This window comes from Peromyscus eremicus, chromosome 8a (genome assembly GCF_949786415.1).
Source record: "Peromyscus eremicus chromosome 8a, PerEre_H2_v1, whole genome shotgun sequence".
NCBI classification, from domain to species: Eukaryota; Metazoa; Chordata; class Mammalia; order Rodentia; family Cricetidae; genus Peromyscus; species Peromyscus eremicus.
Genome location: NC_081423.1, coordinates 45,748,658 through 45,775,492, shown reverse-complemented (window position 1 = coordinate 45,775,492; position 26,835 = coordinate 45,748,658). Strand labels below are relative to the sequence as shown.

Here is a 26,835-nt window from a genome sequence, read left to right as displayed (position 1 = left end):
GCAGTGGCCAGAGGATAAAGTGGTTGGGCTATTTTTTGTTTTGTTTTGTGTAGGGTGGGCATCAGTCTCTCCTCTCCTGAAGGAACCCCTGGAATTTTGACATCTGTTCCTGGCCTCAGGGGCTGCTGCCTAGTCTGTTTAGCATATACTCTGACAACTGGCTGTTTGGGACCCTGGGATGGGCTTTTTTTTTTCTTTTTTTTTTTTAAAGACAGGGTCTCTTTATGTAGCTGTCCTGGAACTCAGTCCTCCTCCCTCTGTCTCCTGAGTGCTGAGAAACTAAAATCTCAGCCACCATGCTCATTTCCAGAGAGGGGCTGCATCTGCCTGGAGGAAGACCCGCGTTAGGATCATTTGTAGGAAGGCACGTTCCTCCTGTCTTAAGCTTTCCCAGGGCGACATTTCACTCGAGGGCACCTGCACTGGCCAATATCTGTGGCCGCCCTGAGAGCCTCAAGAGCCACCCTGCCTCTAGTTCCTGTCCTTTGCTCCCGGAGCACCGAGAAGACACTAGTTTCTGAACTGTCCTCCTTCCAGAACCCAGGGTGGAGCCTGTAGCTCAAGGTCATGTTGCCCACCTGTGTCCCCTCTGCTGTGATATCCCAGAGTCCCGCCTCTTAGATTGTGGTTTTGACTCCGTATGTAAATGAACGTGAGGTTTCGGGGGAATGTATGAGCAGTCAAAGGCTTCTGAAGACACAGCGGATGAAAACGCAAACTAACCAGAATTCATTCAGAAACCAAATGCATAATGACTGAATATTTCTGACTCAACCTTCGTATTGTGCAACTTCGCTCCAGTCTTTTTTCTGAACACAAAGATGAGCACTCCGCAGTATGCATGCCCTAATGCCGCAACCCCAAGCACGTGCTGCCTGCAACACCTCAGCTCAGGTTTAAGACTATGCACGTTTTGAACTACAGTGCTTTATTTATTTATTTTTAACTGAACATACAAAGTTTTCTGCTCTTGTAGAAACATAATGATTTAATTATGGAACTATTCTTCAGCATGAGCCTATCAAATAAGTATGTCTTTAGAGTATATTGTTAGACTGTTTGATTTTTTTTAAAAGAATTTTATGTGTATTTTTGTGCAGACTTTTCCCTGCATCTATGTATATGCACCACTGTGGTGCCCACAGAAGGAAGAAAGATTATCGGAGCCCATGGGATGTCATTTAGAGGCAGTTGTGAGCCACCATGTGAGTGCTGGGAACTGAACCCAAGTCCTTTGCAAGAACAGCAAGCGCACTCAACTGCTGAGCCATCTCTGCAATTCCCAGAATGTATGTTTTATGTCTTTTTTTTTTTTTTTTTTTTTTTTAGTTTTTTCGAGACAGGGTTTCTTTGTGTAGTTTTGGTGCCTGTCCTGGATCTTGATCTGTAGACCAGGCTGGCCTCGAACTCACAGAGATCTGCCTAGCTCTGCCTCCCGAGTGCTGGGAATAAAGGCGTGCGCCACCACCGCCCGGCTGAATGTATGATTTTAACAACTGCTTTTTGAAGAGCCAGTGAATGTCAGGAGCTATGAGATTACAAATGCATGAGGCTTGATTAGCACCTAGTTAAATCTAACACTGAATCTGTGAGATGGCTCAGCAGGTAAAGGTGCTTGCCTGTCCCTGGAACCCACATGCTGGGAGGACAAAACTAACTCCTACACACACACACACACACACACACACACACACACACACACACACACTTTTTAAGTTGCTATTTGATTTGGTGACTTTTGTAAGAAATCATGAAATAGCCAGGCGGTGGTGGCGCACGCCTTTAATCCCAGCACTCGGGAGGCAGAACCAGGCGGATCTCTGTGAGTTCGAGGCCAGCCTGGACTACCAAGTGAATCCCAGGAAAGGTGCAAAGCTACACAGAGAAACCCTGTCTCGTAAAAAACAAAAACAAAAACAAAAAAAAAAAAAAAAGAAAAGAAATCATGAAATAAATTTTGGCTTGGAATTAGGGCAAGAGTTTCATCAATTTCTGAAACATTCCTAAGTATACTTCTACCATTTTGTACTATGTATCTACGGGAATAGACACTGTCACTAATGACAATAAAATCAAAATATTGATCATCTATGAAAAATATTGAAGGTGCGGTGCCTTGCGGCATCAAGTACTTAGCCAGAACTTAATTTTTTTTTTTAAAGATTTATTTATTTATTAATGTATACAGTGTTCTGTCTGCCTGTATGTCTGCAGGCCAGAAGAGGGCACCAGATCTCATTACAGATGGTTGTGAGCCACCATGTGGTTGCTGGGAATTGAACTCAGGACCTCTGGAAGAGCAGTCAGTGCTCTTAACCTCTGAGCCATCTCTCCAGCCCCCCAGAACTTAATTTTTTATATTAAATAAGCAAGCACGTCCATCTCAGTATGCAGATTTAGTTTTCCTTAAATGGCAAAATTCCATGTATACCAAAAAATTACTTTGAAAGAGTTCTTTATGATATATTATCAGTAAATGCTTGATTTATATACCTATTTATATACCTGTATATCTGGGGCTGTGTAAAACTTTCTCAGGTGAAAGGGGGTCATGAATGGAGACTGTTTAAGCAGTCCCACAGAAGGTACTCACAGAGAAATAGCATCAATCGGGCAATCAGCAAATAAAATACTATTAAAAATATTCCTTCCGGGCTGGAGAGATGGCTCAGAGGTTAAGAACACTGACTGCTCTTCCAGAGGTCCTGAATTCAATTCCCAGCAACCACATGGTGGCTCACAACCATCTGTAATGAGATCTGGCGCCCTCTTCTGGCCTGCAGGGATACATGCAGGCAGAACATTGTATGCATAATAAATAAATAAATCTTTAAAAAAAAATATTCCTTCCATTCTGGGTGGTGTTCGCATATGCCATTATTCTCAGCACTTGGGAGGCAGAGGCAGGTGGATCTCTGAGTTCCATGTCAGCTTGGCCTACATAGCAGTTCCAGGACAGTCAAGGCTAACACAGAAAAACCTTGTCTTGGAAAACAAAACAAAACAAAATCCATCCTAGATTCTTCCGTATTATTTATTTTTAGAGAGTCTCCTGTTAGCCTGGGTTGGTTTCAAACTTGCTATGTATCTGATGACCCTGAATTTCTGATACTTCTGCCTCCACAGCCCAAATGTTGGCACACAAGTTTATGCTGTGCTGGAGACCAGACCTAGGTGAGCACTATACCAACCGAGCTACTATCCCCAACTTCTTAATTTACGATATATAGTGAAACAAATATGAACAGGCACAAAATAATTCTCAAATGTCACTACCTGGAAGCATTGTAATTCTATGCATTTTGTTTGGTTGGTTTGGTTTTTTTCAAGACAGGGTTTCTCTGTATAGCACTGGCTGTCCAGGAACTCGATCTGTAGACCAGGCTGGCCTCAGTCACAGAGCTCTGCCTGCCTCTACTGGATTAAAAGGGTGTGCCACCATGCCCAGGTTGTTTTTGTTTTCTGAGAGTCTCACTGTGTAGCACTGGCTGACTCACTATGTAGACCAGCCTGGCTGGGATGCACAGAGACCCACCAATGCTGGGATTAAAGGTGTGCACTTTTCTGTCTGGCTTAGAATAGTGGTTTTTATTTCTTTGATTTGTTTTTGTGGGTTTTTTTTGGGGGGGGGGAGGGGAGACAAGGTCTCATGTCTGTCTGCCCATAGTGTTAATAACTCTTCTAGTAAATTTCCTACCCAGAGGACAATCCATCTCAGTGCCCTTTTGAACCCCACAAAGATCTGTCAATACTGTATATATCCATATATGTGTGTTTTTATTAATCTTTTAAGTTAGTATATGAGTTAATGGGTTTCATTATGGCACTCCACATGCAGACAGAGCTGCCCTGTGTCTGCCTTCTGAGTACTGGAATTATAGATGTGTGCCACCATGCTCGGCAACATCGGATTCTTTTTTTGTTTCTGTTTCAAGACCGGCTTTCTCTGTGTAGCCCTGGCTGTCCTGGAACTCACTTTGTAGACCAGGCTGGCCTCAAACTCAGAGATCCACCTGCTTCTGCCTCCTAAGTGCTGGGATTAGATGTACGCTGCCCCTGCCTGGTTGACATTGGATTTTTGAGTGCTTAAAAAAAGGGTTCCAGGTTTCTCTTTTCTTTATTTCCTACTTCTTTGTTTTCTTTTGTTTTTCTTTTTGAGACAGGGTCTCTCTCCATAGTTCTGGCTATCCTGAAACTTACTATGAAGATCATACTGGCCTCGAACTCACAGAGATCCACCTGTGCCTGCCTTTGCCTTCCAAATTCTGGGATTAAAGGTGTTCGCCCAGCCCCTACCTTCAAAAGGCAGAGAACCGATATGTTTATTGGCTCCTCAAATCGAGGACCCATATGACCATCTACACACACACCAGCACCACCATGGTGATAAAGTACAGCCTACCTAGACTAAAGTTCTGGTAAGGGGGCCACAAAAACCCACAGAATTATGATTGAACCAACTGAAGTGTGTGTGTGTGTGTGTGTGTGTGTGTGTGTGTGTGTGTGTGTGTGTGTGTGTTGAACCTGTGTTATGGTTTGGCTAGAATTCTAAGCACCAGTGTTTAGAGGTGAGACCTTTTGGAGGTGACAGGTCACTTGTTGTAGGTGTGGTTTTGCTCTAAAGGAGCTCTCTCTGGCTCACTTGCTGTGTCCAGTGACTGCCTTGGCCTTTGAGGTGCAGCGAGAAGCCCCCCACTGTGATGGAGAAGCTGCTATGCTCTCGGACTTCACAGCCCTCAGAACTTTGAGCTAAGGAAACCTCAACTCTATAGACCGCCTGGTCTGTGGTTTTCCCTTACAGGAACAGAAGACTGACCGAAACAGCCTGCTTCGGAAGAGTCACATCTGTGAACTATTTTTTTTTAAAAAGATTTATTTATTATGTATACAGTCTGTCTATATACCAGAAGAGGGTACCAGATCTCATTATAAATGGCTGTGAGGCACCATGTGGTTGCTGGGAATTGAACTCAGGACCTCTGGAAGAGCAGCCAGTGCTCTTAACCTCTGAGCCATCTCTCCAGCCCCAGTGTGAACTATTTTTATGGCACGTTTACATTCATTTATGGTAGAGGCACCCTGCCCAGGCCTTGCGAGATGTTTGATACACACTCTGTTATCATGCCAACTATTTTTTACAAGAATTGGTAAACTGGTGGGGTAGCTATTATTGCGTTGGTGTAGTCTGGAGTCTTGGCAGTTTCCTCCCTCAGGAGGAAGCTGGGTCTGTGTGACGTGTTGTCCACATGGTTCGTTCTCAGAGGCTGCTTTGCTGGGATCTCCTGGGCTAAGGAGACAAGCCAGCCCAAAGCCAGGCCCAAGGACTTCTTGATTTGTTTCTCCCTTTGTTCTGAAAACTCGTCTTGGCTTCAGAGAAACTGCAGTGAGTTGATTCTCATGTATCTGGAGAAGATGATGTAGAGGCGGCGGAACCAGAGGAGCTGACTGTGGTGGCAGGACATGGCCTTCTGGAAGAATCAAAGAGGACCAAAGATGGACACTGACTCTGGAACTGTTATTTTCAGATCTCCCCTTCTCCCCAGAGCAAGGCACATCAACTCACAGTTCCTACCCCCAACTCCAATGATTCTCAGGGTCATGTGCCCCACTGCCAGCTTTTTTTTTTAAAAAAAAGATTTATTTTATATGTATGTGTATGCTTGAGTACATGTATGTGCACCCCTGAGGTATAGTACCCATGGAGGCCAAAGAGGGTGACAGAGCCCCTGGAACTGGAGTTATAGATGGTTGTGGGCTGCTCAGTGTGGGTGCTGGGAACTGAACCCAGGTCCCCTGCAAGAGCATCAAGTGCTCTTAGCTGCTGAGCCATCTCTCCAGCTCCTTATTTTCATTTTACTGATGCTGTTATGTATTTCTGAGTTTCCTAAAATGAGCATGTGCCAGTTATTTATTTAAAGTTTTTATAATCAGAAAAAAAAAAAAGCCCAAGTCATTGAAATTGTATACCTGTCAGGTGCAGCTGAAACAGCCTAGCAAGCGAGGCAGGCCTCGTCCCTGTGGAGGGGGCTTTGCAGGTCACAGGGCTTTGAGGAGCCAAGGGGCCTGAGGCTGGGCTCACAATGCAGTGTGCAGGAAGTACAATCCTTACCTTGGCCCTCGCCACTTCTTGGCTGGTGAGCATGAAGAGGACATCCTGGGGCAACAGTAGAGACCAGGGCAGATCCAGGAAGTAGAGATACTTCCGCAGCACATTCACAGACTGCAGAGTGAGTACAGAACACCCTGGGCAAGGAGGGATGGCAGATGGGATCACGTTGTTGCTCTCAGCCAGGTGTCTCCCTGAGCACCCTCCCTCGCCGGGTGGCTCAAGGCAGAGAGCAGCTGCTCTCCAGATGTTCGGGTCCTTGTGCACTGGAGTTGCTCTCTGACCAGTACTCTCCCGTATGGGGAGAGTGACAGGGCCACAGAAGCTCCCCACCCTCTGTTTCTGTCACTGTAAGAGGAGGGGGTGCTAGAGGGCGGAGGACAGATGATGGAGACAGGAATTTCTGAGTCAGGAGGCTGAAGACTCATTTCGGCCTTGCTCTAACACGAGGCACTGGGTGTGGTGGCTTTCACCTGTAATCCCAGTACTTGGAAGGCAGAGACAGGTGGATTGTCATGAGTCACAGGCAAGCCTGGATACATATCGAGTTTGACCTCAGCCTAGGCTTCAGAGTGAGACCCTGTCTCTGGAAAAAAAAAAAAAAATGGCGTGGAAAGTCCCTTAAGCTCTGGATTTTAGCTTCCTAGTTGTTAAAGTAGTGTCGCTAGCCGGGCGGTGGTGGCGCACGCCTTTAATCCCAGCACTCGGGAGGCAGAGCCAGGCGGATCTCTGTGAGTTCGAGGCCAGCCTGGGCTACCAAGTGAGTTCCAGGAAAGGCGCAAAGCTACACAGAGAAACCCTGTCTCGAAAAACCAAAAAATAAAAAATAAATAAAGTAGTGTCGCTGGTGTAGGGGCTGCCCATCTGACACGGTGGACAGAAGAGTCAAATGGGACACACCTGTGCTCCGAAGACCTCAGCCTGTGAAGACAGCACACGTCACCTACGTTTCACTTTCTGATCTCACGTCACCCCTGTGAGGTGGGCCAGGCCAGAACTTGCTCAGAGAAGTAGAGAGGGACATCAGGCAGCAAATGGCCAGTGGGGTCCTATGTCTCCCAGGCAGTGAATGGCCAGTGAGGTCCTATGTCTCCCAGGCAGTGAATGGCCAGTGAGGTCCTATGTCTCCCAGGCAGTGAATGGCCAGTGGGGTCCTATGTCTCCCAGGCAGTGAATGGCCAGTGAGATCCTATGTCTCCCAGGCAGTGAATGGCCAGTGGGGTCCTATGTCTCCCAGGCAGTGAATGGCCAGTGAGGTCCTATGTCTCCCAGGCAGTGAATGGCCAGTGGGGTCCTATGTCTCCCAGGCAGTGAATGGCCAGTGGGGTCCTATGTCTCCCAGGCAGTGAATGGCCAGTGGGGTCCTATGTCTCCCAGGCAGTGAATGGCCAGTGAGGTCCTATGTCTCCCAGGCAGTGAATGGCCAGTGGGGTCCTATGTCTCCCAGGCAGTGAATGGCCAGTGAGATCCTATGTCTCCCAGGCAGTGAATGGCCAGTGGGGTCCTATGTCTCCCAGGCAGTGAATGGCCAGTGAGATCCTATGCTTCACTGGGGTCTAGAAAGTATTACTATTTCAAGCTCATCAATTTTTAAGTAACTTGTGAGGCACCCTAATAAGTGGGTGACGGGAGGTGAGTCTGGGCAGACTAACAAAATGCCAGTGGTGGAAAAGAGCTACCTTCCCTGGGAGGAGACTAGATAGGGTGCTCGGCAGTGGATGCAGTCTGGACCTGTCATACACACCTGACTGATTCAGAGAGAGTGACCCACCTTCCCACACGTGCACAGTCTAGGGCTGCTCTGTGTATAGGTGTCATTCAGTCCACAGTGGTACTGTTCTAGGACTCCCAAAAATACTGCAATTATGGATACTCAAGTCTGTCATAGAGAATGACACAGTATTTACATAGAACCTTCTCACACCCTTTTGTACATGTTAAATCATCTCTAGGTTACTTATAATCCCTAATATAAGGTCAATGCCATAGAAATAGTTGCTATATTGCATTGTCTAGGGACCAGTGAAAAGAATCTGCATGTTTAGTACAGGCTCCCTTTTCCTCCTTGCATATTTAAAAATATTTTTATTTGTGTGTGTGCATGTGTGTGTGCCTGCATGAATTTATGTACACTGATGTCCCTGGAACTGGACTTATAGGTTGTTGTAATCTGCCTGATACAGGTGCAGGGAACTGAACCCAGGGCTTCTGTAAGTGCAGTAAGTGCTCTTAACTGGGGAGCCATGCCTCCAGCATCCCCTTGAATAATTTTGATCCCAGGTTGTGAAATCCATAGATATATAGAAACCTATAGATATGGAGGAATGACAATATTTGCAAACGTCCTTGGTACATTTCTTAAAGGGATAGTAACCATTGTCTATTTGCAATAAAACCAGGGCTTCCTCACCTTTAGGCAGCTTCCCTTCTGAGTGCAGGGCCCTGGAGGATGGAGAGGACAAGCATTAGAGAGGGTACGAGTCACCTACTTCTCTGTGTTAACAGGAGGGACATTAGAGCAAGGCCTGTGTGGTCCATGCCCCAACCAAACACACAGGCTCCCAGTGGTTTCTACTGCATAAACATATCTATATGTTATATATATGTATATATACATATCTAAATATACAGGATTCCTGGCTATTGCTGAGAGGACCAGAGGGGGCATTTCATTCCCACTCAGCTTAATGCAGAAGCTGGGTATGGCTTATGGAACAATCTGACCCAAGTTTTACCCATTAAAGATGAGGATAATTATCCTCAAATTTTTTTCTCTTGAAATAATAATGTGAATTAGCTGGGCTTGGTGGTGCAAGCCTTTAATCCCAGCACTCAGGAGGCAAAGGCAGATAGATCTCTGTGAGTTCAAGACCAGCCTGGGCTACAGAGTGAGTTCCAGGACAGCCAAGGCTACGCAGAGAAAGTGTCTCAAAAAAGCAAAAAGAAATAAACAAACAAGAAATTATACATTCAGGAGGCAGAGGCAGGTAGATCTCTGAGTTCAAGGCCAGCCTGGTCTACAGAGTGAGTTCCAAGATAGCCAGAGCTGTTACACAGAGAAACCTTGCCTTGAAAAAAAAATTATGTGAGTATAGTGAAGGAATGTTTGAACATGTTAACGGATGTTTCTCCCCCTAGTATCTCCTTTCTCCTTCTGGACCCCTCACTCCCACTGTGTGACAATGAAAGTTGCTCTGAGCTCTAGAGAGGGGCACAGTAAATCTAACACCACTAATCTGTGGATTGCTACCTGGCTTTGTTATCAGAAGACTGGGGACACAGAAGGAGAAGTGGCTAGACCCAGACAACACACACACACACACACACACACACGCACACGCACACGCACACACGCACGCACGCACGCACGCGCACGCACGCACACACACGCGCATGCGCACACGCACACGCGCGCGCGCGCACACACACACACACACACACACACACACACACACACACGAAGAGGGTCTCAGGGGCAGGAGCTAAAGTGAAGAAGTCAAGAAGAGAGTTGATAAGTGCATGGGAACCTTAAGAAGCAGAAAACCCTGAAAGAGGTTTCTGGGATGCTGAGGAGATGCCCTGTCCTGCACTCTGGGCAGAGCCTGGGGATAGTCTGACTTTGAGGCGGATGTACTGGTACAGAGGTGAGAACTGGAGGCACACACCAGGGAATCCCATTCACAGCCCTCACAACCCTTGAAGAACCTTACTGAGCATGGCTGCGAAGGAAGCCCTGGACACAGGGACACTGAGGGGCCTTGGGTAGGAAGGAAGACAGGAAGAGACTGGGAGATGACCAGGGAGACCAGTGGTGGGAACATCAGCCAGTGTCAGCAAGTCAAAGCATTTTGATGAATGACAGGACCAAATACCACGGAAGGGCAGAGGCAAGTGAGGATGAAGGTGAGTCTGATAGGTTTAACAGACAGGTGGAGAAAAGTTTCAGTGGCCGGTCAGCATGTCCACATGTTGCTTTATCTGAAGTACAGGGCCCACATTAGTGCTGAGAACTCAGGAATTCTGAGAGCCCGTGGCACTCCAGCTTCGGAAGAAATACCAGCCGCAGGCAGGCCTGTTTGCAGAAAGCTGTGCCCTTGAGTTCCCTGCTTTTCCTGTGCCTCCATTTCAGTGTTGACTAGTGTCCTGGTTAGCTTTCTGTTGCTGTGATAAAGACCACGACCAGAAGCAACTTTGGGAGGAAAGGGTTTATTTCATCTTAAAACTCCCAGATCACTGTCTATTATAGGGAAGTCGGGTCAAGAACTCGGGCAGGAACCTGGAGGCAGGAAGTGAAGCAGAGGCCATTGAGGAGCACTTCTTACTCGCTTGCTATTTTTGGCCTGCTCAGCCTGCTTTCTTGTACACCCCAGGACCACCTGGCATGGGGGGAGCACCACACACAGTAGGCCTGGCCCTCCTACATCAATCATCCATCAAGAAAATGCCCCCGGGATGGAGAGATGGCTCAGAGGTTAAGAGCCCTGGTTGCTCTTTCAGAGGTCCTGAGTTCAATTCCCAGCAACCATATGGTGGCTCACAACCATCAATAATGAGATCTGGTGCCCTCTTCTGGCCTGCAGGCATACTGTATACATAATAAATAAATCTTAAAAAGAAAAAGAAAAAAGAAAATGTCCCCATAGGCCTTCCTACAGGCCAATTTGATGGAGGCCTTTTCTTAATCGACATTCCCTCTTCCCAGATGACCCCAGCTTGTGTCACATTGACAAAAGACACACAGCACAAGCGGGGATGGAACTAACCAAGTCTCCTCAAATGCCCTGCCCACTGTCTGGGAAGGTGCTCTTGATTTGTTTATAGTAAACTTGATGTGACCCTTTTTCTGAATACTTGGGTACAAATTTATAAGGCTCTGTGTGGACCTGGAATGAAGTGGAGCCCCTATTCCTACCCACCAAGCAGTCTAGTCCTTGGAATAACCAGTTTGGGTAAATGTCCATTCCTGGGATGTACACTTTTCTGTTTATCTTCACCAAAAAACTGCATCTTCTACTGAAACCTGTGGTGTGTCTTTCTCAACTCTGAATGAACCTAATGCAACTATTAACACAGAACTGTATCTGTGGCCTCTGTTGGACCAGGAAATGAATGGTTTTTACAAGAGGGGAGAAAAGTGTGGCCTCCCGTCATCCCACAGTCAAAGAACTGGTGTTAACTGTCTGGGGAAAATATGAGAGTACTAACTTTGAGCATCTTCCAAAGTTGCATACCATTAAATACGTGGCAGGGGAGCCATCAAGTTGGGTCTGCCTTCATGTGCACCCAACGGAGGCACCCCGTGGAGGGAGACCAGGGTGACACAGTTCTAGTCTTGTCTTGGCTGCTCTTGAGTCTGTGCTGGGCAAACCTCCTCACTGCCTGGCAAGTAAGATGGCTGCACTCAATGACCAGTGAGGTCATTTCCAACTTCATAGCGCTGACAGCTTCCGTCGGAGAACAGTGAGCATGTTTAGAAGAAGGGAAAACAAGACTTTCCAGTGTCCCTTTCCTTCCTCAGTATGGAGGACAGGACCTGAGCTCTGCAGAAGAATCACTGGAGGACAGGGAACATAGTCTGTGTCTGTTTGACCCTTAGTCATGCACCATTTCTGAGGCTCCATTTCAGTTTCACTGGTAAGATGAACACAAACATCAATAAAATAGGATGGTGGTGGAAAATGTGGGTTTTTTTGGGGGGTGGGGGGCGATAGTCTTGCTTGTGGCCTAGAATGCCTGATGCTGAGACCTTCCTGCCACAGTCTCCCAAATGCTTGGAGAATAGGCATGCAAACAGGCAAACAATTGGGACGTCATATTATGCATGTCCGTCATCTTTCTCCAAACACTAAAACAAAGCAAAAGTCTGGGAACAGCTTAGGAGAAACTTAACAGAACATCACTGAGGGGGAGGGGCAAGGATGATAAAACTCGGTGTGCTGGTCCACAGGTCTCACTCCTGGAGTCTCCTTCATTCACTTAGGGGGCTGAGGATTTGGCCTGTCAGGTTTCTGTGGCCAAAGTCAAGATGAAAATAGAATCAGTTACCCATTTGTATTATCCAGGATGTAAAAACAGAATTCAGCCATTAGGCTGGACAGGTGCATACCTGTAATCCCAGCATCAAGAGGAAGAGACCTGAGGTCCACTGTTAAGTTTGAGGCCAGCCTGGTTTACATAGTGAGTTCTAGACCAGCCAGGACTACATAGCAAGACCCTGTCTCAAAAACAAAACCAATCAACAAACAACAACAAATATATATACATATACAATACACACAGACACACACACACACACACACACACACACACACACACACACACAGAGGAAAGAAGGACAGTCAGTCTCTTAACCTAGGGAAGGGGAAGAGAGAGCAATGGAGGATGAATATGATCAAAACACATCATATACATGTCTGAAAATTATGAACAACCCACTGTCATGTATATTTAGTATGGGCCAATAAGAAATTTTGTTTTGTTTGGTTTTTTTCAGGATAGGGTTTCTTTGTGTAGCCCTGGGCTACACTATGTAAACCGGGCTGGCCTCAAACTTATAGAGATCCACCTTCCTTTGCCTTCTAGTGCTAGGATTAAAGGTGTGTGCTACCACTTCCTGGCTAGGCCAATAAAAACTTGTAAAAACACAGTATGTCTATACAATATTCAGTAAATAAAGAAAATCTAAAAAAAAAAAAACCTAAAAAATAAAAAATTTAGGAGACAGTCATTCTCACTCCTACTAAGACTTATGGGAGTTCTCATAAAGAGGATGTGGGGCTAGGGAGATGGCTCAGTGGTTTATAGCACTGGCTATTCTTCCAGAGGACCAGGTTCAATTCCCAGCAACCACATAAAGGCTCACAACCACCTATAACTCTAGTCCCTGAGGTATCTGATGCCATCTTCTGGCCTCTGTGGAAACTGCATACACATGGTGTACTGGTACACAGACATGCATAAAGACAAAACACCCATACATGTTAAAAAAACAAACAAAAAAAGGTGTGGCGAGGTGGGTAGATGGATGAGCAGTAGGGCAACAATGCCTGATGACAAAAGCGTAAGTTTTCTGGGGCTCAGGAAACAGGCGGGAAGGTGTTTTAGTGACTGTGACCCTTGAGCAAATGGAGAAACCTTTCCCACTTCCATCACCCAGAGACGCATACCTCACAGCTTTGTACAACGCAATATGATTGTTGTGACCACTGACTCCTTCTGCATCAAAAGTCACCACCTGTAGGGACAGACCCGGGGAGGAAGGGCTCACTCAGAGCTGTTGGATGGCTTCACCACTGCCTCAGCTTCAAAGCAGCCTTCATCCACTCCTTTGGGGAAGGGAAGAGCAGAGCCTGAAACTCTTCAAATTCTGAGCAGCCCAAGTAGATAGGTCTGTGCGTGGCAACCGCCAGTGCGTGGTTCGCTCCCCCACGTGCCTGGAGCTTGCTGATCAGGCTAGCCTGGCAGGCCATGGAGCCTCTCTCTCCCCATGCTGGACTCATAAACACACAGCACCATGCCTGGATTTTGTTTGTTTCCAACACGGGCCCTAGAGATCAAACACAAGTTCTCATGCTTGCAAGGCAAGTCTTTACTGACTGAGATGTCTTCCAGGCTCAGGATACCGTTGCTGTAGGCTGGGGATGTGGCTTAGCTGGTAGAACTTGCCTAGCATGCATGAAATCCAGGGTTTGTTCCTTAACACTGCACAAGCTTGGATGTGGTGGTGCCTGTGTGTGATCCCAGTTCCTGGGAGAGAGAGGCACGAGGGTCAGAAGTTTAGGGTCATCCTTGATCCACAATGAATGTGAGGCCAGCCTGGGATACATGAGAACTTGTCTCAACAGATACTTGTTTCTTATCTGCCTGGCCACTGACTAGCACATTTATTTTCTTGGCTGGCTGCTGCATAGGCATTGTTCAGGCAGATCCAGCCTGATTCCCTGGGGTTCTTCTCCTCATACCGTACCACAAGTACAACGTCCTGGAGTCAAGCTCACGGAAGTCTATCTTAGGCTGCCTCTGGGTCCATTTGCACAGACATGTCAATGTGATCATAGAAGAAACGCAAGAAAACAGGATTCAGGAAAGGGACCAGAGATGGTTAGTTAGAGAGTGATAGGAAGAGAAGGGTTGTCCCCAAGGACAGAAAGTGTCCTTGCACAGATGAAGGGGCTAGAACTGGAATTAGGTAGTCCGGGAAAAGATTCATTCTTGCTGTTTCTTCTTTGACTATGAGGTGTTTTTTTTTTTTTTTTTTTTTTTGTTTTTTGTTTTTTGTTTTTTTGTTTTTTGAGATGTTTCATGTACCTCAGCCTTGCCTTGAACTCTCTATGTAGCTGAGGCTAGCCTTAAACTCCTGGTCTCCCTGCCTCTACCTCCCAGGTGATGGGATTATAGACTTGGACCAATACACCAGGCTTGGTCTTTCTCTTTACACTGGAATGGCCTTGGCTACCATGAGAGCTGGGTCTCCTTCTCCAGGAGCACCATGGAGCGTTAGTGCCAATTCAGGGTATTCCCTAGACAGTCTCGTGATGACAAGGAGAAAGGCTTTATGGCCAGGATAAATGTTCCCTTTCTTAAAACTAAGAAGCAGTTTTTCCTTCTTTCTTGATTTTTGCATAGCTGGGATTCAAACTCAGGGCACTGTGCATACTAGGCAAACACTTACCCACTGGGCTAGAACCCCAGCCCTGAAACTCAGAAGCTCTCTGGCATAGTCCTCTAACCATTCATGGGTCTCAGACCATCATTAGAAAGTGCCCCCGGCCAGGCGGTGGCAGTGGCACATGCCTTTAATCCCAGCACTCGGGAGGCAGAGCCAGGCTGATCTCTGTGAGTTCGAGGCCAGCCTGGTCTACAGAGTGAGATCCAGGACAGGCACCAAAACTACACAGAGAAACCCTGTCTCGAAAAACCAAACAACAACAACAACAACAACAACAACAAAAACCAAAAAAACAAAACAAACAAACAAACAAAAAAACAAAAAGAAAGTGCCCCCGGAGTCGGGAGCTCTGTTGAGGATTTTTTCTAGGCCCAGGCATCAGAACTGGGTTTTACTATTAAAAGAACACATTTCTGTTTCCCCCTAACCACCAGCAGATCCCTAGACTCAACCCATCAATGTGAAGCTTAGGACCCATTAAAAGTCATCCTTAGGATGGTAACAATATCGGGCCCTCCCATCTCGTGTAAATGAGGGCTGTGGAGTAAGGTTGCTCTGTAGGCTTAATAATACCCATGCTACACATGTCCTGTCTCCCTGGACCCTGAGTTGTTATTTCATGTAGCGAAAGGGATTTTGCAAATGTGGTTAAGGATTTCAACATGAGCCAGGCGGTGGTGGCACATGCCTTTAATCCCAGCACTCGGGAGGCAGAGCCAGGCAGATCTCTGTGAGTTTGAGGCCAGCCTGGGCTACCAAGTGAGTTCCAGGAAAGGCGCAAAGCTACACAGAGAAACCCTGTCTTGAAAAACCAAAAAAAAAAAAAAAAAAAAAAAGGATTTCAACATGGAGAGGTTCTTCTGGGTGGGCTGGTGGGCTCAGTGTAATCACCGTGACCTTAACAGAGGGCACAAGAGGGTCAGAGGAAGAGGCCATGTGACAGGAAGCAGACATTGACACAGAGTCTTTGAAGATGGAGGAAGAAGAAGGAAACAGGAAATGTACTCATGCCTGTCATCCTGCACTCTGCTGAGTCCGCCTCACCACCAGCTGCTGTAAAAGAAACTCGGCCCCTAATGAGGACAAACCTGTTCACCTGTGTTCAAGACATAAGGGCCAGATCGAGAAAGGCCCTGACTTCCGAGTTTGGAATGATGAGTTTCTCCTACAAATGGAGTGGTCAACAGCTCTAACACATGATGACGAGGACGGGGAGTGGGGGTAGTCCTCCCAAAGCCACTGACGTAAGAGAGCAGGGTGCTGAGGCAGAGAGATGGTTCAGTGGCTAAGAGCACTTCCTGCTCTTCCAGGAGACCCAGGCAACCACCTGAACTCTAATTTCAGGGGACCCAACACCCTTTTCTGGCCTCCCGCATACACAGGGTGTACATATACTCACATAGGCTCATATGTACACATAACAAAAAGAAAAAAAAGTCTTAAAAATAAAAGGTCTAATGGATCAATTCACTCAATGAAGGGGGTCATTGACTGAAAAGCCCAATAGGTGGGCTGGAGGGATGGCTCAGCGATTCAGAGCACTGACTCTTCTTCCAGAGGACCTGGGTTCAATTCCCAGCAACCACATGGTGGCTCAAAGCCACTTGTAATGAGATCTGGTGCCCTCTTCTGGCCTGCAGGGATACATGCAGGCAGAACATTGTATACATAATAAATATTTTAAAAAAGATTATATAGAAAATTTTTTTAATTTTTTTTAAATTTTATATTTTTTTAAAAGCCCAATAGGCTTCTTATCCAGCAGTCTCTATCTTCTAACAAAACTCAATCAAATGAGAAAGGCTTTGAATAGCGAAATTTTAGCTATTAACCTATGAAGAATTACTATTTTGAGATTTGGAAAGTAAACCTTGGCAACTTTAAAGTGGACTGTTTCAGTCAGGTGTGGTGGTGCACACCTTTAATCTTGGCACTTGGGAGGCCGAGGCAGGAGGATTTCAACAGAACTATTTCGGAACCCTAACTTGCTAAAAAAAAAGACAACCTCAGGAAAAAACAAAATCTCAACGGATCAGGAATCTCAGGAACTTGACCGAGTGCTGAAGGAGGAAACAGGATCTCAGTGGCCCAGTTCTGATCGCCCAGTCTTCTAAAAGTTATGGTCTGGAACCAGTGGGATGGCGCAGTGGGGAAAGACACTGGTCCCCCAAGCCTGATGGTCTGGGTTCAATCCCAGAACTCACATAAAGATGGAAGGAGAGAGATGACTCTTGAAAATTGTCCTCTGGCAGGGCGGTGGTGGCACACACCTTTAATCCCAGCACTCAGGAGGCAGAGGTAGGCGAATCTCTGTGAGTTCCAGGCCAGCCTGGGCTACAAAATGAGTTCCAGGACAGGCACCAAAACTACACAGAGAAATCCTATCTAAAAAACAAAAAACAAACAAACAAACGGAAAAAAAAAATGGAGGCTAGCTGGGCATGATGGTGAATGGCTTTAATCCTAGCATTTCAGAGACAGAAACAGGTTGATCTATGTGAGTTTCACTTGATCACACATAAGGTCAAACGTAACTGGAAGGCGTGTCTGCTCTTCAGCGGGTTTAGCAGATAGCCTTTTAGAGTGGGCTTGGAGTAGGGCTGGGGTGGGAGGCAGCCACAGGACAAGCGGCAGAAGCCAGCCCGTGTGACAGGATGGGGAGCCTAGGCTTTCCACTCAGAGTGGCATTGCCTTACCAGGTTGATGTCATTGATGTTTATGTGTTGGAGGAGGGTGCTGGCCACACGCTCTGTGTCCCACTGTACTCCTGGGTCATCTGGAAATTCACTGAAAGAGAGAAGAAGCACACTTGAAGGTGAGAATTACCTTCATTATTATTATTATTATTTTATTTTTTTGAGACAAGGTTTCTCTGTGTAGCCCTGACTGTCCTGGAACTTGCTCTGTAGACCAGGCTGGCCTCAAACTTAGAGATGTGCCTGCCTCTGCCTCCCAAATTCTGGAATTAAAGGCATGCGCCACTACCACCACAACCAGGCAGGAATAACCTTCTTGAGACCCAGTGGGTGTGTGCTCAGCTTTGTGAGGAATTATATCCGCATTTGGGGAGCTTCCAACCCTTCACATGCTCAGATTTCATTAGAGAAATAAGGCTTACAAACATAAAACTGCTAGAAATCCAGGCTCATCACACACCACACACACAGCTCTCTTTGCTCCCAACCAGGCAGGCTCTCTACACAACCTATGGTGAGGGTCAATAACTGACCTTAGAACTCTGGGCCAAGAAGAGTCACAAGGTTTTCAACAGGAAAATGACAGGAGTCTCATCCCTAAATACTGTCATTATTTCCTTTGACTCACTGGCAACCTCTACCCCACACTCCCAGCCTTCTCTAGAGAGCTCAGTTCTGTCGGCTCACTCGGGATGTTCCTGCAGTGAGCATGGCAAACAGCCCAGGGAGCAGAGGCTGGGCTTAGAGAAAGGAACACGGGTACAAAATCCAGCCTTGCTCCCTGGAGGTGCACGCCACAGCATGGTTCTGAAAGTCAGAGGACAATTTTCTTTTCTTTCTTTCTCTCTCTCTCTTTTTTTTTTTCTTCCGAGATAGAGTTTCTCTGTGTAGTTTCGGTGCCTATCCTGGAACTCACTCTGTAGACCAGGCTGGCCTCGAACTCACAGGCAGCCTGGTTCTGCCTCCTGAGTGCTGGGGTAAAAAAAGGTGTGCACCACCACCACGGCCCCACCAGAGGACAATTTTCAAGAGTCATCTCTCTCCTTCCATCTTTATGTGAGTTCTGGGATTGAGCCCAGACCATCAGGCTTGGGGGACCAGTGTCTTTCCCCACTGCGCCATCCCACTGGCTCGAGACCGTAACTTTTAGAAGACTGGGCAATCAGAACTGGGCCACTGAGATCCTGTTTCCTCCTTCAGCACTGGGTCAAGTTCCTGAGATTTCTGATCCGTTGAGATTTTGTTTTTTCTGAGGTTGTCTTTGCGCCTAGAATGGCCCCGGCTAAAGGGAGCTCATTGGAAACTGTTCCCATTATTGGTTTGAAATGTATTCATTATTTCTCTCTGGCATCTAGAGAGGAACTGTTTGCTCATCCTTGTTAGGAATGATGCTGTTTGACTTCAGGCAAGTGTCATTAGTAACCGCTGACCTAAAGAAAACCCAGCATACACAAATGTTTTCTCTAAAATTCTGGCTTTACCTTGCTTCAGTCTGTTTGAGAAGGAGTTCTAACATGGCCGGCCTTCCTAGGAGCATGAAGACAATGAAATCAGAAAGAGGACCTTTTGCTCTACTGCTCCTGGAACCCTCTCTTCAAACAGAATGTTCACTTTGGGCCTCTTACTAACTTGATAGTTCTCCCTGCTCTTTTCTACTTCTTTTTCTAGCACATTCCCTCTGGCACATTGCATCTAGCACAAGGCCTACCTTTCGTGCTGCTGACTCCACTGAGGCTTCTACAGGGGGCTTGAGGTCATAGAGTTCAGTGGCTACAGGCCCCTACAATGCCTACACTTTTTAAAAAGGTCAATTTCTTTACTTACTGGGAGGTGTACGCATATACACCATGGTGTGTGTGTGTGTGTGTGTGTGTGTGTGTGTGTGTGTGTGTGGACAACTTTCAGGAAGTAGATCTTTCCTTCCACCATGTGGGTCCCTGGGTCTCAGGTCATCAGGCTGAGCAGCAAGTGCCTTTACCACTGAGCCCTGCCTTGATTTTTGAGCTGCGAGTTCAGAAGTTTCCCTAAACCATCAGCAATCCACTAGAAATGCACGGACCACTCGCTGACACTTGTTCCATGCATGATTGACAGAGAAAAGGCATAAAGTCAGCCAAAGGAAGAGATGCCTAAGGTGGAGTCTAGGAAGTTTCTAGAAGCAGAGGTCACATTGTGCTCCCTGTAGAGGCATGGCATTGGTCCAGCTTCAGGGTGTGGCGTGGCACCCAGGAAAGTGTGCCACGTTTCCGTGTTCAGAGTTTTCCGAGTCACTGACTGGCTATGGTTGATCTCAGCCTCCATGTGACTGACACGATATTGCCCAACGTCTGCACTGAAGCCAGTACTATCAGCCATGGCACCCGCTTCCCAGAAGCCAAGGGCAAAGTCAAATTCTTACCCTAGACCAGCCTTGTGCATGAGAACCTTCACTGTCCTCCTCTACCAATATGGCCTGAGCTGTGTCTACCTCTTTACCTAAAGTAAAAAAATGTAAGAATAAAGATATTTCTTGTGTGCTTGGTATAATTCAAGTTGAAGGACAATTTATTTAAACAAACAGTAAGAACCCATGCCTCTCCGTGTCCAAGACACTTTCATCAAGGAATATTTAATAAGGTCCAGTTGGTTGAGATGTAACTTATCTGGCAATGCTAAAGGCAGTTAGTTATACTGGCCTCTTGGCTAGAACTTAGAAAGACAGCATCTTTTTAAGACAGATCTGTGTGCACGGTGGTGCACACCTTCAATCCTGCACTCAGGAGGCAGTGTTGATCAGATCTCTGAGTTTGAAGCCACTCTGGTCTACAGAGTGAGTTCCAGGACGGCCAGAGGTGCACAGAGAAACCCTGTCTCGAAAACAAACAAAACAAACAAAAAAGATCTTACAAGCTGGATATGATGGCACACGCCTTGAATCTTGGCACCGGAAGGCAGAGGCAGGAAGATTTCCTGCAAGTTTAAGGCCAGCCTGCTCAACAGCGAGTTCCAGGCCAGTCAGGACTACACAGTGAAACTCCTTCTAAGAAAACAAAAACAAAGGCTGGCATGGCGGCTCACATCTGTAACCCTAACACCTGGGAGGCTGAACCAGGAGGACTTCTAAGAGTTTGAGGCCAGCCTAGGCTACAACAGTGAGTTCCAGGATAACCTGGGCTACAGAGTAAGACTGTCTCAAGAACAACTGTTACCACTGCCAAAATACTGATTCGGGTTAAAAAGCACATGGGCCGGGCAGGGATTGCAAGGCATCCCAACTGCCTCCCTCTAACTCAATGTAAGAAAATACAGAATCACAAGAATTCAAGCACATTAACATACGCATATAAAAACAAGCGTGACTCCTTCTGACCAAATGAGTTTCCCCTTTGCCTAGGGCGCCCTGCTAATCAGTGCAAAGCTCGGTCTAGGAATAACCTTTGCCCGGTTTCTACCTTCTTTGGTAGAGTGGGAGTTCTGCTTTGGTAACCTTGCTGGCAGAGTGTAAACAGGAGTGGTGGAGTCAGCCTTTGGACTCTAAGAGACAGTTGGTGAATGACCTGTGTCCCATTTTCTTGGTACAGTCTTTCTTCCTGCTGGAGCTTATACCTGCTGACTAGAATTACAATCGCCATATTGGTCTGTAGAATAATCAGGTATGAAAGACAGACACCACAGAGTGACAAAGGGGGACACAGACCCCAAGGGTGTGTCAGCCAGCACACTGTCTCAGACAGCACAGTGGCTTCTACCCTAGCCAGCTTTCTGATATCTACAGCAGAAGCAATTCCTAACTTAGAGTTGACTGTGTGTGTTGTGTATGTGGGGGGGACACATATGTAAGGAGCACGTGCCCCCGGATAGGCACAGTGGCCGGAAAAGACAATGGGAGTCCTGCTCTACCATTCTTCATTCTTTAGAGACCATGTCTCGCTCCAAACCCAGCGTTAGGCTGGCAGCCAGTAAGCTCCAGTATACTCCCACCTGCACCGCCTACATTGCTAGGTTGCAGGCATGTGCAGCCATGCCTGCCTTTTTTACATGGACACTGGGGGTTTGAATTCAGGAAGCATTCTTACCCAATGAGCCATTTCCCAAGCTGCTGATTTCATTTTTAAAAGATTCCACATGATCAATTATTTAGGTTGTTTCTTGTTTTTATTATTGTACTAAGGTTAGCCAACACATATAATTCTCTGCATGTGGCTCTCAATGTGATAAAATCATTTCCTTGTGATAAAATCAATGAAATTTAATTTCTGAGTCGAAGGTGAAGTGAGCAGTATGTGTAGAATAACTCCGCCCCCCCCCTTTTTTTTTTTGGTTTTTCAAGACAGGGTTTCTCTGTGCAGTTTTGGTGCCTGTCCTGGATCTCGCTCTGTAGCTCAGGCTGGCCTGGAACTCACAGAGATCCGCCTGGCTCTGCCTCCCGAGTGCTGGGATTAAAGGCCTGTGCCACCACCACCCGGCTTAGGATAACTCTTACAAGAACCCTGTGAAAAAGAGTAGATGGAAAGTATTGACCCAACATGGGGAGAGTGACAGAGAGAACGGGGTTCAGGGAGGGCTGTACATTCTATAGGCTGAAAAGAAAAACTCATAAGCACAATCCACATCATGCCTGCTCTAAAAATCTAAGGTGTGTGTGCAGGCATGCACTGAACCTAATGCATGTTAGGCGTGTGCTCTACTTCTGAGCTACACATTTTTTTTGTTTGTTTGTTTTTTAATTTGGAGACAGGATCTCACAATCTCTCCTAGGCTGTCCTGGAACTCATTGTATAGACCAGGCTGGCCTTGAGCCTCCCAAATGCTGGGATTAAAGGTGTCCTCCACTAAATCTCTCTGAGTTTGATGCCAGTCTGATCTACAAACTGAGTTTCAGGGCAGCCAGGGTTGTTACACAGAGAAACCCTGTCTGGAAAAAAACAAAAAACCAACCAAACAAAAAGTGTCCACCACCATGCCTGGCCTGAGCTATACTTTAGAGTCTCAAAGTTCCAAGTCTGGCCTTGCATTTACTCTATAACTCAGGCTAGCCTTGAACTTTCATTTCTTCTGTTGCAGAACCCCCCCCCCCCCCGTCACCCCCCCCCCCCGCCCCCGCCCCCGCGTAGCTGGAATTACAGATCAGGTGACTAAGTCCAGCTCTCGGTTGCTTTTATACTTACTTATATTTATTTATTATTCTTATAAGCACCCTGAGAAGATCAATTCTATGACTTAAACAGTGACTTATTTTTATTTTATGGGAATAAGTGTTTTGCCTGTATGTACGTGCGCGGTGCCCACAGATCAGAAGAGGGTGTTGGGTTACAGGGCGCCTGGACTTACAGATGGCTGTCAGCAGCCATGAGGCTAGACACTGAACCCAGGTCCCCATAACTCTCTGGTATCTGAAGTGTGTTCTTGTTGGAAGACATGTGTTACTGGGGTGGGCTTAAGGTTTCAAAAGCTTCCTGCTATTGCCAGTGTGGCTCTCTTCCTTTTTGTGTATCAGAATGGGAGCTCTCTGCTGCTGCTCCAGGGGGTGTGCTCCCAAGCATCATGGTGATGGACTCCCGTCCCTCTGAACTGTCCCCGTAAACCATTCCTTTTGGTAGTTGCTGCCTGGGCCATGTTTTTTTTTGCTCAGCAATAGGAAAGTGAGCACTATATCCACACCCATGACTTCGGGTGTATTTTGTCTTCCTCATGCCTCTCTCATAAGTCTCATACTTGAACCTGTATTACAACATCTTTATAAAGCCTTCATACTTGCTGGTCTTGAAAGTCTTTCCTGTGGTGAAGACACAAATCTTGGTTTGGCCTAAAGGAAAGTCCCTAAGAGCCTAGCTGAACTCCCCAGGCTGCTGAGGATGAAAGGGTGGAGCTGAGACTCCTTCCTGGGTTTCCCAAAATGCTGTCAGGATGTCCTGATTACAAGAAAATTACTGAGATGAGTAATCATACAGTCACTAAGGAAGCTACCTGGGAACAGAACTCACATTGTAAGGACTATGATTTTATCAAGTCTCAGGTGGAAGCTCTGATGGTTACATGTCCTAGGCGAAGTTTAAAAGTAGGCGGCACTGATCTTACATTACGGGTCTTCAAGTTCAAGGAAGGGAAGCTAGGAGCACTTTCAAATTGAGACAAGTTCCATTTAAGGAAAAGGTCTCCATAATAGACAAAAAATATCATAGATTCCAAACAGACTAAATTCTCAGATGTATTTTATCCTAAAATAATCTGTCCACAAATATGAAACTATAAGTAACAAAATACTTCCCATAGTAGGGATTGATGAAAAAAAATGTATTTTATAGGAAGAGAAAGATTAAATAGAATATTATAAGAAAATGTGTTCTACTTTTATTAAACAAACAAAAGGTTACAATTTTATCCTTGTAACCAATTCTTCCTTAGAAATCACAGGGATGTCACTGGGAGATAAGTAGAAGCTAAGCTCTAAAAGCTTTTGGGGCTTCACATTAAAACCACGTCAGGCATTGCCTTCCCTCTCTGACATAGGTTAAAAAAAAATAAGTGACTGATTTGACTGATTTGCTCCAGCAACAGGCAGGTTTTGTTTTGTAAATGTAAGTGGGTGTTTTGTCTATATGTATGTCTGTGAACCACATATATGCCTGGAGACAGGGAAGCTAGAAGAGGGCATCTAACTCCCTGAACTGGAGTTACAGGTAAGCTACCAAGCAGGTGCTGGGAATCGAACCCAGGTACTCTGGAAGAGCAGCAGTGCCTTTATTTTTTTTAAGATTGATTCATGTATTTTATGTGTATGAGTGCTCTATGTGCATGTGTGCCTGCAGGCCAGAAGAGGGCATCAGATCCCATTACAGATGGTTATGAGCCACCATCTGGTTGCTGGGAATTGAACTCAGGACCTTTGGAAGAGCAACCAGCACTCTTAACCACTGAGCCATCATGCAGCAGTGCTCTTAATTGCAGAACCACCTGTCCAGCCCCAGCAGACAGGTATTCTAAAACAGTTCCCTTGTAATTTGTAATTGTCTAAGTCTAGATTTCTGGAAGCTTCCAGTTATTGAGCTTCGAGTTTCTAAATTTTCCTGACTAATTGTAAGGTGATGCCCTGCACCTTGATGTTCTGACTCAGACTCTCCAGCCCAGATCAGCCTGTGCTGTTTCCTGCAAGAGCCAGCAAAGGAAAAACAACAAAAGGCTTAACTTCCAAGGGTGCACAAAGGAACTGTGAGGACTACTTAAAACATTCTCTTTCTAAAAAATTATGTTTCATTTATTTACTTTGTGTGAATGCACATGTGTATGTGTGCATGCATGCATGAGTGCCTGCCATGGTGTGCATGGAGGTCAGCAGACAAGTTGGAAGCTGGTTCTTTTCTTCCACCATGTGCCCTGGGGATCAAGTTCAGGTCATCAAGCTTATCAGGAAGCATCATTGCCTGCTAAACCATCTTGTCCACCCTCAAATAGTCTTAGTTTTTGGTTTTGGTTTTGGTTTTTTGAGACAGAGTTTCTCTGTGTAGCTTTGGAGTCTGTCCTGGAACTCGATTTGTAGACCAGGGTGGCCTTGAGCTCACAGAGATCTGCCTGCCTTTGCCTCCTGAGTATTGGGATTAAAGGCATGGGCTACCACACCCAGCTGGACATTACTTTCTTTTTGTTTTTTTGTTTTTGTTTTTGTTTTTTTTTTTGGTTTTTCGAGGCAGAGTTTCTCTGTGTAGCTTTGCGCCTTTCCTGGAACTCACTTGGTAGTCCAGGCTGGCCTTGAACTCACAGAGATCCACCTGGCTCTGCCTCCCGAGTGCTGGGATTAAAGGCGTGCGCCACCACTGTCCGGCTGGACATTACTTTCTTAAACGCTCAGTAATTATGATTATGTGCATAAAACCTGCAGAAGATTAGGCTCATCAGGGACTCACTAGGCCCCACCCAACCATGAGGATCTATAGAGGGTTAATGGTTTCTGGGAAAGGGAGAGACATTTTCTTCAGTGGTGTAGGCTCTGGCAAGGTGCCCATATTCCTGTAAATAACCCCTCATCCATACTCCTGAAAACAAACCTAAGAAAACCCATTGGGTCAAACACACAAACCAAAGGAAAGAAAAGGAAGACTTGACAGTAGAGGAGGACTATCTGGGAAGAGAGAACAGCAGTGGGAGGCAAGGGGTGATAGAAGAGAGGGACACGGGGTGATTATGATAAAGACACATTGTAGACGTTTGAAAATGCCAAAATGAGGCCAGGTGGTGGTGGTGCACACCTTTAACCCCAGCACTTGGGAGGCAGAGGCCAATGGATCTCTCTGAGTTCAAGGCCAGTCTGGTCTACAAAGCAAGTTCCAGGATAGTCAAAGCTACACATAGAAACTTTGTCTCGAAGAAGAAACAAAAAAAAAAAAAAAAAAAAAAAGAAAAGAAAATGTCAAAATGAAACCCATTATATACAATTACTATATGCTAATAAAAACTTAAGTCTTTAAAGATTGTTGGAAGCTGAGTGTGGTGGTTTACATGTACAGAATCAGGAGACTGGGGCAGAAGGATTGCAAGTTCGAGGCCAACCTGTATGAAAAGAGAGAGAAAAAAGATTGCTTAAGGGAAACAGGCCATTTACAAGGATGGAATGCAAACCATCAAAATAGAATGTATTTTTCTGATTCTCAGAAAAAAATGGAACAATGCAAGATTAAAGCAAGATGCCTCTAAGAAAGGGCACAGGGGAGTTTAAATGACCACAGAGAGGCCATTTGGGTATAGGAGATTGTGCCCTCTGACCCTACACTGGTAAGAAGTTATGTTAAGGAACCAGAGAAGCTTAAGAGCCACAGTTAAGCAAGTAGAGATACCAACATTCACCAGTTACCAGGGCTGGCAGTTCTGCGGCTTCACCAGTAGGGGGCAATTTCTCTAACTTCTTGAACAGTGACACATCTTTGGGCTTGTTCAGAATAAAAGTAAGGACTCATCCAAGATATAGGATGTTAAAGTGTACGCCAGAAACAACCCCCAGCCCCTAAACTTCTGCTTGACTTCTCATGAAGAATAACTCACATTAGAGAGCAACAGAAATATGAAAAGAGATTGTATTTTCCAAAGAAGTGGGAGAACTTCCAGAGGAAAGGCTCCTAATAGATGGAAGTCTCCAGACAACCAAGTCTCAGCTTCCCAGAAAGCAGAGTCTAGACTGAAGCCAAGCTCAGTGCCGTGTTCTGGAGACATGGACTGTGGTGGGCTGGAGTGAACCACAGAGGGAGGAAGTAGGGTAGTTTTACTGATTTGGTCCAGTTGTGGACATGGCTTGTGAGATCCCACAGGTGTCTAAAAAGCTGTTAGAGAAGCACCTTAGGCCGAGGACGTATTTTTCTCTGTCGCCTGTTTGCTCTCTGGACTTGGGGGTTGAGTTC

At 46.1% G+C, this 26,835-nt stretch overlaps 1 protein-coding gene across 5 annotated transcripts in view; it reads right to left on the bottom strand.

The window, feature by feature from the left end:
* Window positions 1-4,870: 4,870 nt before the first annotated feature.
* Pigl (phosphatidylinositol glycan anchor biosynthesis class L) overlaps window positions 4,871-26,835 on the bottom strand; it is a 63,326-nt gene continuing 41,361 nt past the window's right edge. The window contains exons 3-7 of one of the 5 annotated variants that reach the window (XM_059270882.1): window positions 17,471-17,561; window positions 13,273-13,340; window positions 8,517-8,548; window positions 6,110-6,220; window positions 4,871-5,468 (exon numbers count right to left, since the gene is read on the bottom strand). In XM_059270882.1, coding sequence (XP_059126865.1) covers window positions 4,927-5,468; window positions 6,110-6,220; window positions 8,517-8,548; window positions 13,273-13,340; window positions 17,471-17,561 — 844 coding nt within the window. In that variant the 3' untranslated portion in view covers window positions 4,871-4,926. Of the gene's footprint in view, window positions 5,469-6,109; window positions 6,244-8,516; window positions 8,549-13,272; window positions 13,341-17,470; window positions 17,562-26,835 lie in introns of those variants that run through there. The other 4 variants (XM_059270883.1, XM_059270887.1, XM_059270885.1 and 1 more) reach the window with 4 other exon arrangements.